General features: G+C 41.3%; 1 protein-coding gene across 2 annotated transcripts; it reads left to right on the top strand.

Annotated features, from left to right (window-relative positions):
- The first annotated feature begins 296 nt into the window (after positions 1-296).
- lg4h15orf39 (linkage group 4 C15orf39 homolog) lies at positions 297-10569 on the top strand. Of its 2 annotated transcripts, XM_044194194.1 has the most exons (5): positions 297-496; positions 2583-5847; positions 6818-6852; positions 7259-7279; positions 8548-8685. In XM_044194194.1, exons 2-5 carry the CDS (start codon positions 2625-2627, stop codon positions 8551-8553), a joined length of 3285 nt encoding a protein of 1094 aa, XP_044050129.1. In that variant the 5' UTR covers positions 297-496; positions 2583-2624; the 3' UTR covers positions 8554-8685. The 2 variants fall into 2 exon arrangements, with proteins under 2 accessions (XP_044050129.1, XP_044050128.1); XM_044194193.1 differs by lacking the exons at positions 6818-6852; positions 7259-7279 and having other exon boundaries at positions 8548-10569.
- Positions 10570-11316: the final 747 nt, after the last annotated feature.

Here is an 11316-nt window from a genome sequence, read left to right on the forward strand (position 1 = left end):
GTTGGGACCAAAACTCTGGTTGGGGAGCAACAGAGAAAGGACTGAAAAATCAGAAAAATAAATAGCACACCCACTTGTCCTATCTGTTAATGAATTAATAAAAACATGACTAACTTCACTTAAGGTAGCATCGGCAGCCAGCTGGCAGCCGGGAAACAGCCATTAAAAGTGAGAAAGTGAGCATCGGGAAAAGATTAGCTTACATGTGTAAAAAACAAGCCGTGGATAGACAGAGGATGTGACTCCGCCTATTGATCAAAGACCATCCTCCTCCCTTTTGTCTTTTCTTCAGTTTGTTAACTTCTCTAAAAGCCGCGTGGACTTTGGGCGAGCCGCTCAAACCTTTTGGCAGACCTTTTCATTTCGTGGGATTTTGGCGCAGGGACTGGCCGAGTCCACTAACAAGCAGATAAGAGACACCCCCCTCTCCACCCCCTTAGAAGTTGTGTTTCATGGAGTCTTTGTGGAAATCATTGATTGTCATCACAGCAGCGAGGTAAGAAAAAAAACGTTTACTGCTCAATCTTCAAATGTCCAAATTAACGACATATGATGCAGATTGCGAAACAAACAAATCGTGTTTAACTTGGCAAACACGCGAGTGTGTCTTCTAAGAAAGCATGACAAGTAATTAAACTATTTCATGTTTATTTCAAGCAAAATGCATCATAAATGTTTGAAACTGTTTTTTTTTATTCCAGTGTGGTTTTAGTTTTACCGTGGTTTACGACGCCGTCGCAGCCTGTATAGAAATGACTCGCACTATAAACGCTCTTGCGCGTGCTTGATTTTCATATTATTTGTGTCCCATTATTAATTTGAGCAGGCTGTTCATGCAGGCAGGACAACAAGCTCGTGTCTTTCCATGTAAACCCCCGATAAGCAAATATATGCGCCCCGTAGGTTACAACGTGCCTGCCTGCCAAAAGAAACTCCGAAGACACTTTTTAACACATTTCAAGTTCCGTTTTTATGTCTGTACGTGAGTCATTTTTATTGGTTACTTTCAGAGCGAATTGCCGTAAAGAAACGACACGACCCCCGTTCGTGTCATGTGAACTTGCTGACATCTTCCAACTTTTCTTGACCTGACAGATTAGTTTTCAGATAAATGAGTTGTAACTTTTAAGGCAGACTGGACTGAAGTGAATTTTTGTCTTCTCACTCTTTTCCCATGTGGTTTGAGGCTCAGCCTGTAAGTAGCCTACAACCATGGTCAGTTTGGACGGTTTGCTTTCGGAAGTCACACTCTTTATCACCCTTGCCCTACAGTCTAGATCAGGTAGCGCGAACTCAGACACACACACACACACACTTCACAGAGTGCGGCGTTTAGTCCGTTGAAAACAGCTCTGCGCAGTTTCCTCCATACATAGGCATATAAACCACATTTCTCCTCGCTATATGCAGATAAGCCAACGCTCTGTGCTTTTCTGAAAGGTGTCAACAGGATGAACTGATAAAATCTGTTAGCACTTCTGTTTGCTGCATGAGCCTGGATTTGGTCTTAATGTGGACCCTGTGGGGTTAGTGAGACTTTCACATCGCCATCATCACAGCCTATAGATATTTGTCAGATATTATCATCATTTCATTTTTTATACAGTTTGCTAGACGTATATGTTCATCGCATACAGCTGTTTCAACATATATTGGCAAATGTTGTGCTCCGAATTTGGCTGCCTGTCGAAAGACAGCAGGGATATTTTGCACTGTGACCTGTTGGTTTTAGGGAATGAAATTGCCACTAGTGGGAGTACAATAATTAAAAAGTTTAAAAAAAACAAAAACAAAACCCAAACACCTTAATACTGTTTCATCCTGTATCGCATGTTCATGCAGATGCTTGTGTGGCAGATTTATGAATTCTTCTGTCTTTCTCCTACAGTCAGACCGATTCTGTTGTGCACAAGTTGTTGTTGTTGAAGTGTATGAAAAGGGAACTATGATATGACTGAGGGTTTGTGGTAATGAAATGCAGAATAGAAACATGCAGTCCACTGTAGTGTTGGTTCTCAGGACTTAAATGCAAGATGAAAAGTGCATGTCAGATCAGGTGATAAGTTCTGTTTTGATAAAAGCGAGACTGAAGTTCTTCAGCTCTTCAGGAGTGACAGTGATGACATTCTGACATCTGAAAATACGACTCAAATACATTATTGCAGTAATTCAGTCCCATTGTAATTTTTGTATTTGCAGACATGGCCTTTAAGTGAATACTGCTTTCACTCACACATAGATATTATATCATCATCATAACTGGTAATACTGGAGGCTGCACCATGAGAGCAACATGTGGCAACTATCACATTGGCTGTCTGTAGGAAATTGTTCTCATTATTAGCCTTTCTCATTCACTAATATTCCTTGCATAAGTGTTAAGGGTGTATGTGACATACATGTGATAAGCCACAAGATCGCCAAGTTGAGAAAATGCCTCAAGCAAAGTGTTTATTTTTCTGCTATGTATCCTGCTGTCCTCTCTGAGGGCTGATGTGGGAGTTTATTCACGCGGATCCCTTGAACTAATCTAGAATGGATATCTTGAATGCCAGTGTCTAATTGTTGTTTTATATTCTCAGGTCTGGAGCCATATCATTGTATCATCATAACAAAGTTACTACATGATGAGCAGCCAGCAGACCCTCATTGACCCATTGTTTCGAAGCAAGATGCCATTATTTGACGGGACAATAGCATCCACAGGACTGTCAAAACCACAAAATATGTCAGATTTCCTGGGTAAGCAGAGGCTGCAGTACAGCGGGACCTACTTTACTTATGACCCCAGAGGAAAGGATGGAGCACGATTCACTCCTCCTTGGAGCAACTCAAAGGCCTCTCTGCTGGATGTAAGAAGTCCCGTGAGACTCTCTGGCATGGAGGGACAAAACCACAAAATTTATAGGCAAGACAGCAGTTCTTCAGAGGAAGGCCATTCTCATTCTTCCTCTTTGCATCACGCCCCAGTAAAAGGCTTTACATTTTACACTAAAAGTCCTGGGATCAGCAGTCCTACAGCTGCTACAGCAGTGGATGTTAGAAAACAAAAACATGACAATTCATGTCCCCCATCGGAAAACTCTGTTTACGTAGCGATTCCTAAGCCAGTTTATGGACATAACCCTTGCTGTAATGAACTGGGTTATGTGATAGGACAACGATACAGTGTGGAACACGGCTCTCCGAGGACACCAAACACTGTATACGAGCATGACTGGATGCAAACTGATGCTCACTACACTGAAAGATCGCCCATCCAGAGGAAAGCACAAGAGACACTGCTGCAACAGAGAGGTTTACAGTTTGAGCCCAGTGCAGAACCGCTGAAGAGGATACCTGTGGAGGCATACAGCCCAGGTAAAGCAAGAACTTTGCCTGCTATCATTGAGCCAAACTACAGCAGTTACCCCTGCACCCTGACTCGCACACTGTTTGGTTCTTTAAGTGAGCAGAGCCAGCGTTTACAGACTTCCCCCAGAGGCTACCCTAGCTTATACCCCTCCCATCCTACATATGAGCATATGACCTCAGAGGTTTATCAGGAACATTCTCCCATGTCCAAATATGGCCAGCTAACACAGCACCCGATGTTTTACTACCCCCAGGCAAATGTGGAGGTAGAAAACAGGACACAGTGTAATGATATTGGCAGTAAACAGAGAGAAGATGTCCCTGTTATTCTTAAACACACAATCTCAAACCCCCGGGAGCATTACATAGTGCCTCAGTCGTTTCATGGTGAAATTTCTTTGCCTTTGCCTAGCACTGAAAGGTTGCCAAATCATTCCTTTATGCAGGGGTTTGACTATCCATGTTATGCAGTTCCTAGATTTCATTTAAACGCAAGCCAAATCAGATCCCCCCTAAAAAGGCAACATGCATCACCTATCTTGCACTCCAATCGCATAAATGTTTTCCCATCCAGCCAATACATGGATCACCACATGGCCTCAGCAACCAACCTACATAAGGACAAACCCAATGCCGGCCTGCATATTGGCCAATCACACACCAACTCACCATTCCTACGTGTGGACCAAACCAGTCCTACAAGACGTATCAGCCAACCTGGCGTCTTACCATCCAGCGTACAAATGAACAGATTTTTCCCCCCACTCACCAGTCTGCACATAGACCGACCCCACCTCCCACCAACTGGCTTGAACATGGACAGACTCCTGGACTATTCCTCCTGTGAAGCCCAAGTTAAGTGCCCGGAACAGTCAAAACTTTTTTCCCCAGCTGCATGGCTGCCCCAGTCACCCCATTACAGCTCAGATCAAATCCACACAGCTGTACCTAATAGTGGAAATGTCAGAAAAATTATTTATTCCCCTGCTGTAGCACCAGGAAATAAACACAATGGCCCTGTGTCCAGTTCAGGCACCGCTGTTCTTAAAGGGTGCCTGAAGAGAAGTATTTCTCACTCATCTTCACCTATCAAAATAAAAGAAGAGGATAGGGATTTATGTGAAGTGGAACTCATTAAGAAAAGACAAAAGGTGGAAATGGAGAATGTACAAATAGGGAAAAAAACTGACTTTCCTCCTATGCCAGTTATTGACAACGTCTTCAGTCTGGCACCTTACCAAGCATACCTGCAGGCCTCTGGAGTGTTATTTCCAGCCAGAGTACCTCAGAGAACCATCCAGTCGTCTGAGCACTGTGAGGTCAAAACCAAGCCAGACATCAAAGAGAAAAGGCCAGATCGAGATGAACAGCAGCCTGTTGTCTGTCTAGTTTCCAAAAAAATCTGTGCAGATACTCCAACAGAGAAGCCTGTTGTAGAAAACTTTGAACCCAAAAATATTAAAATGGAAATAGTAGATCCATCAGACATAGACAGCTCTGTAGAGACTGTTAGTCAGAGGGACTGCTGCAAAGTAACAATCAAAAAAGAGCTTGAAGAGACTGGTTCATTCAACAGTGGGCCCATGTTGGTGATAAAGAAATGTGAACCCATTGAACTTGAAAGTAAACCCTCACCAGCAAACGAAAATGAGACTTCGGATGATTCCAAACCTGGTGAAGTGACTGCACAGATGAACTCGTCTTCTCAGGGGGTTACTTCGAGACCACACGAACAGGTGGCCACCCTTCAACCCAAATCCATTACTCCACCTCAACCACCTGAGAGCAAACTAAATTTCAAAAACATTCCCCCCCAGTGTCTCAAACTTTCCAACACCTACAAAATCCTTCTCCCTGATATGAAACATTCTAGCCCTGTTCCACACCCAGAGAAGCCACCTGTACAGCCGATTACTGAATTTATACCAAAACTAGAGCTCCAAATGCCAGTCCGCAAGCACTTCTTTGAGCTGCACCATTCCCTCTGCAAGCTAGTGTCCAAATCTGTGTCGGCCTCTTCAGAGCAGGAGCTCAGAACCTGGTTGTCTCAGTTGGAACTGACTGAACCTTTATCTCCGTCAACCAAGGTCCAGAAGGTGTCATGTTTGTTGGGGGTAAAAGCCAGAGAGGCGTGGCTCAATGAGGAGATGAAGTCAGCACTCCATAAGGTCCTTGAGAGGTTGAGAGAGTACACTGCCGAGGAACGCTGTCCTTTTCCGCATGTCATGCGGACGGGGGCAGTGTTCCTGCCCATGCTGGTGGTGAAGGAGCTGCTGTTTCCAACAGTCCTGGGCAGCTTCATCGACCAGGTCCTGCAAGAGCACAAAGTGGAGCTGCGGCCCACCACGCTCTCCGAAGAAAAGATCCTCATCCAGCTTCAAAAGCGAGCCTTTTCCTCCAGGCTCAGGAGACTGATGTCCCTCAAACACCTGCCCGACATCTACGCTGACGTGGTCAACCTTTTGTATTATGCCTGTGTCTGCAAACATCTGGGTGAGTGCATGTTCACTTCACAGTTACTGAGGTAATATAATGTATATGTGTAGTACAGTGAATGGTTTTCTAGTAAAGGAAGGAAATGGGTATTGCACTGATGTAGTGTTGGTTACAAACATCTTATTTTAAGTCTTAAAATATGTCTGTTTTCCAAATGAATGTTGCTCTGGGATGGTATTATGGTATTTAGTCTCTCTAGTGTTGTCAAGCCAGACAAATTAGAGGTGCTGCAGTAAGCAACAGTTGTGTTAATTACCCCTCATGATCAAATAAGCAGTTGTGTCCAGCATTTCCCCAACACTAAAGTAAATAAATGTTCATGTAGGAGACAGGAAATAAATGAATAATGGCCACTTATTTTAGGTGTGTGCATACAAGTGTGATTTTCTTTTTTCCCGTAACTACGGCAGAAAAGAATTGCAATTCATGTTGTCAGTTAAGTAGAGTTTATTGGTCAGGCAGCTATAAAAATTTAACTTTTCACCTCAGTCATGAGTGAAAAGTATGAATCAGCTTGTAAAAAGGTTTAGGTGTCATTTGTTCTTACAGTTATTTATGATAGATCACAAGATGCACTGAAATAATTCATGTGATACTGTTTCAGGTAGAAGTTCAACAGGATCTTGGTTTCATGAAATGAAAATCCTTGTTTCTTGACAGATACTTTTTTTTTCTTGATAATACTTTGATAATTTGACCATGTGATATGTACAACGTGACTGCCAAAGCAACACTTCGACCTGCCTTTCCTTGCCGATTTCTGGAAATCGCCATTGGGAAGATGCTGTGATTTACTGGATTCTTCTAGATTTTATTATTAAGCATCAGATTTTGACTGTTAACTGTATCATGGTTTTCCCTCAAACAGTCTTTTAGTAATCCTATTTTCTGCATTATTGGCCCTTTTTGTAAAGAACAAATCACAATAAACTAAATATTCAATATAAAATCCATTTATTTTTTACAGAATCAACCTCACCTGATGTCCAAAAGAGAGTCCAGGTATATTTATTTTTTATGTTGTCCCTCAATCTCACTACTCTTTGCTTTTTCTGATTAGAAAGAGCAGGACACTTCTGCTAACTTTTAGTAACTAATCACAAGAAGTTGCATGATTGCATTATACTTGTTATGGGTGGGTGGAGGGACAGGTGCTGAGCTGGGCTATATATCTCCTTCGTGATTTTGTTAGATAGTATTAGTAGACCTTAAGGATTGTGAGGCAGGCTTTTGGATCACATTACCAGAGGAAGGAAGTGACGGCCTGCTACACACAGGGGGATTAACTGTGGCACATTTTGAGCCCTTTATGTTAAAGAGAAGTTCATGTTTTCAGAAGATTGTGATCATCATCTTTTAACTGACCAGTTTCCTCAAAAACCTGCATCTGTGCTGTGTTGTCCTTTAGGGAAGTGGGACTAAACGATTGGTACAGTGAGAAAACAGTTTAATGTCCATATGTCCGTTTTTAGAAAAAGGCTGGCAATATTCTATATTTTCGCTATTGTCAACAAATCCCATGAAAAGACCAAAACCAACAATGTGTTTCTCTGTCTCTCAATACTTTCCGACTTCCCCACCCTGCCTGTGGCTCTCAGCCCCAAGCCCATTTGTTCCTACTGAAGGCTGAATCTTAAAAAAAAAAAGGGTTGCAAATATATCTTTTTTTTTTCTCTAGTTTCTAGCAAATGTTAGTCAAACAGGAATAAATAGTGCATTTGTTCTGACTATGTTCAGTTGCATATTTAGTGCACTAGTGAGTATTTTTGGCTCCAGTACGGTGTATGTGGGTTTGACTCATAATAAACCACAGTGCCCATCTTCATCATAATGAAGAAGCATGCCACCCAGTGCAATGGTGTGGCTAATTTGTGTGTTTTAAATATTTTTAGGACAATAATGGAGGTCTATGGCAGAGAGGAATAAGCTATATCAGTCTTTGGCCATACAGACTTGTTAGTAGGATCAATTCATCGTTGGTTTTGGTCCTTTTATGGGATTTGTTGACAATAAGAAAGATAAAATATCGCCAGACTTGTCCTTTTTAAATCACTTTTTTATTTTGTATCCTTTTAACATCTGTTATTTTGGCTAACTGAATTGGCACTTAATCAAATTTCTGTTCACTGCTGACATGATTAACAGTTCACATGGTTTGGGAGCACTTGACTGGTATCTGAACATTTGCCTTGTCTTACTCTTGCCCAATTGCTGTTTTATCCCGGACTGATAGCATCCCTTGTAGCAGCTGACTTTTTCCCAGCCTTCGTGTTTACTCCCACAGCCCTTCTATTCTGTCTCTGCTGAAAGGGTGTTTCATGGTGAAGGATCATGCTGTCCAATCACCATGTCTGCTGATTAATAGAATAGTTTCTCATTGTTCTTGTGTGCTGAATAAGCGCTATGGAAGCACTGATTTGTCAACTGTAAGGAGATGTTGGACTTTGTGGTTGCTAGCTTGCTTTTTAGGAATAATCTGTTGGGAAACAAAGTGAATTTATTTCTTTTATTTATATTTGTTTGTGTCAGAAATCCTGAACATCCACTTGTATCTAATGTTTCCCTGATCACTAAATCACTTCTATAAACTCTGTAACTCTTACCGTCCCATTTTGTCTGCAACCTAATTTTTATATATCTGGCATATTTCTGTATTTATTTTGACCTCTCCTAATTGCTATATTCCCTGTGTTGCAGGATTAGATATGGACGATCCTGCTAACAGAGAAAAAGATGAAGGTTGTGAGGAGACTATCAGCTGCAGGACTCCTGTATTTTCAGACATTGCTGACTCACCCTCAGAGTTGCACCCAGAGAGACATCTGAAGGACCAGGCAACAAAATCAAATTTGAACAGGAATAAAACAAAAAGCAGGGTAAAGAGCAGTTCGAGGCGTATGTTTCTGGACAACAGTTTATCAATTGAGGAAGAGACTGATGACACAGAAAAGGCCGTAAGTGGAGGCGTGCTGAATGCATTTAGCGAGAAAATCTGGAGTGGCCATCAGTCTGAAGGGACTGAGAATAGAGGAATTGACGGTACGGTTATAGAGCAGGATTCTTCACTCATTCGACTAAGCACAACTTCTGAGAATTCATGGACATGTCCTTTAACCTTGGATGAGCTTTCTCCATCTCCCAGTGACACAGAAACAGAGGAATCCTCCAGTCCGTGGCCTGTTAGTCAGCCCTCAGGACCAGCCAAATCTCCGGTTAGATCCAACAATTGTTCAGGCATGATTATCAAACTGCGGCGGATGTTTAGCAAAGGTCTAAATAGAAAAAAGGCCCGCTACCAAGCAATCTCAGACTCTGGGACATTCACTGATCCTTCCCTCTCACAGACTGATGATGGGGAGGGAGAAGTAAGCAGCGAGAGTGACCTTCAGAGGAGGACGCCCAAAGTAACCCACAGGTGGCAAAGAACAGGAAGCTTCTCTCATGCATTAAGACCCCTGACCAGCTCTTCTAAAAGAAAACACAGATCGCTCTTAAAGATCAAATACTGTCCCTACTTGTCTGCCTGCCACAGCGCCGAACATAGGAGGCGATGGGTCCTGCGCTCGGCGGTCCAGAGGGCTCAGAGGGCCATGAGGTTCTACTACCCAGACCTGGTGGGAAAGAGGATTCGCCATCTGTATGAAGAAGATGACAAATCAGAAGTGTGGTACAGAGGAGAAGTGTTAGGTATCCATGAGGCCCACACCAACCCTCTAAAGACTATATTTGAGGTCAGGTATGACAGTGAGCCAGAGTGGAAATACTACCTGGAGCTGCTGATAGACTATAAAAAAGGTTGGCTCAAGATTGAGGACTAGTTTCCCCAAACAGTCTTCAATGTGGCAGTTTTGTTTTTGGTCACTTCACTGAGTGCAATGACAGCTCTTAATTAGTTCCCTCTACTGTTTTTTGCTTTATTTGCCAACAACGGGCTGATGAGCCCTAGATAACTGCATGTCCTTCTCAGGAATGAAGTTTGACTGGATATTTTTTTTTTTGTAATGAGGTCAACTAAACATTCTTGAGCACTTGAGAGCTAACAGGGTAGGTGCATTCTTTAGAGACGGACTATAGCCAATGTGTAGATGGTTTTTAAAGCCCTTATGATGTCTTTGATGCATCTATTAATGACATTTCTGGTTTAGTCCCAAATTAGATTGCGGTTATGTTAAAGAAATGCCCTGACCTTGCTCAATTTTATAAAAAAAAAAAAAAAAAAAAAAGTTAAGTTTTTTTTATGTCATAATTATCCGCTTTTCTGCTTTAAAAAATAAGAACAAATGTCATTTTGAGTGAAGTTAGTGACTGGTAGATACTTTTTCTTTTCTTTTGTTGCTAGTAAGAAATAAGAAACCAGCAAATGACATAAGGACATTTTAAAAAGGGTTTTACTGTCAAACAGTGCCGGCCACATGTGTATATAGGTTTACATTAAGAGTGCCAGTCGTGTATGTCATTATAGCAAAGAGTGACTTTTATCCTGATGATTGTGGTTGTTTTATTGTGTGCAACTGAAGCTGGACAGGCAGTAATGTAGTTCTGTACTAAGTTGTTGACAGTCTGAGATGTCCCCATGTCAGTGTTTTTTAATCCCTGTGAACCTTAAGATTTACACCTCAAATTGTATTTGGTTTGAATTTTGTACAATTTACTTCTGCAGATAGAATTAAAACATTATTCTCACTGCTATCTTGAATAAATGTTTGTAATGATTCCATATTTTATGTCATGCTGTTGAAATGTTTTTTTATCCCAAAAATACATTATTTTTTACTTTGGGACCACATTGTGTAAGTTTTCATGGGATTTCTTGAATATTAAAGCTAAATTTCTAAATCTTTACCACTGACAGATTACCAGCTACACCTTCTCAATTCACCATGTAGAGGATAAAGTCAATTGGAAAAAGACGGCTCAATTGGAAAAAGTTAACCATGCAGTCTTGAAAAACTAAACTGTTATCATGGTGTGATTGAGTCTATTGCAGAGTCAAAATTAGTTCTAACCTGTAACCCCAGTTAATAACTGGTGTAAGTTTGTCAAAAATAATGTGCTGAATATGTCGTACCCACCCACCCAACACATCAATGTGGGTGTTATGCTGTAACTGATAAAACACTTGAAGTCTCTCAAAAATGAGCAGTTAATTTTGTAAACATTGCCTTTGGAAGATAACAGCACCTAAAATATGAAACTTCAAATTAGAAATAGTCTTTGTCCCCATCTTGTGGCAGAATTGTTTGTTGCAAATTTCCTTTTAAACTGTCAGTGCTGTAAGTTGAAAACTGTATCTCCAGTAATGGGTTTAGCTTGTACCACAGTACACAGTGGTAGTTTCTTAAGAAAACTGTTTTAAAAACGCATCAAATATTGATTGTGGGGAGAAGTTTTTTTTTAATGAAAATGGCTGTTGCCACATTGTCCATTATCAAACTGGAAAATAGTTTCCTTGATAGACATGTATAG

The sequence above is a fragment of the Siniperca chuatsi genome, linkage group LG4, assembly GCF_020085105.1.
Source record: "Siniperca chuatsi isolate FFG_IHB_CAS linkage group LG4, ASM2008510v1, whole genome shotgun sequence".
In the NCBI taxonomy this organism is placed as follows: domain Eukaryota; kingdom Metazoa; phylum Chordata; class Actinopteri; order Centrarchiformes; family Sinipercidae; genus Siniperca; species Siniperca chuatsi.

Bases quoted from the DNA above. Each gene is read 5' to 3' on its own strand.
- lg4h15orf39 (XM_044194193.1), top strand. From the start codon at position 2,625: ATGATGAGCAGCCAGCAGACCCTCATTGACCCATTGTTTCGAAGCAAG. The intron at 5,848-8,547 runs GTGAGTGCATGT...CCTGTGTTGCAG, and splicing joins CTGTGTCTGCAAACATCTGG to GATTAGATATGGACGATCCT.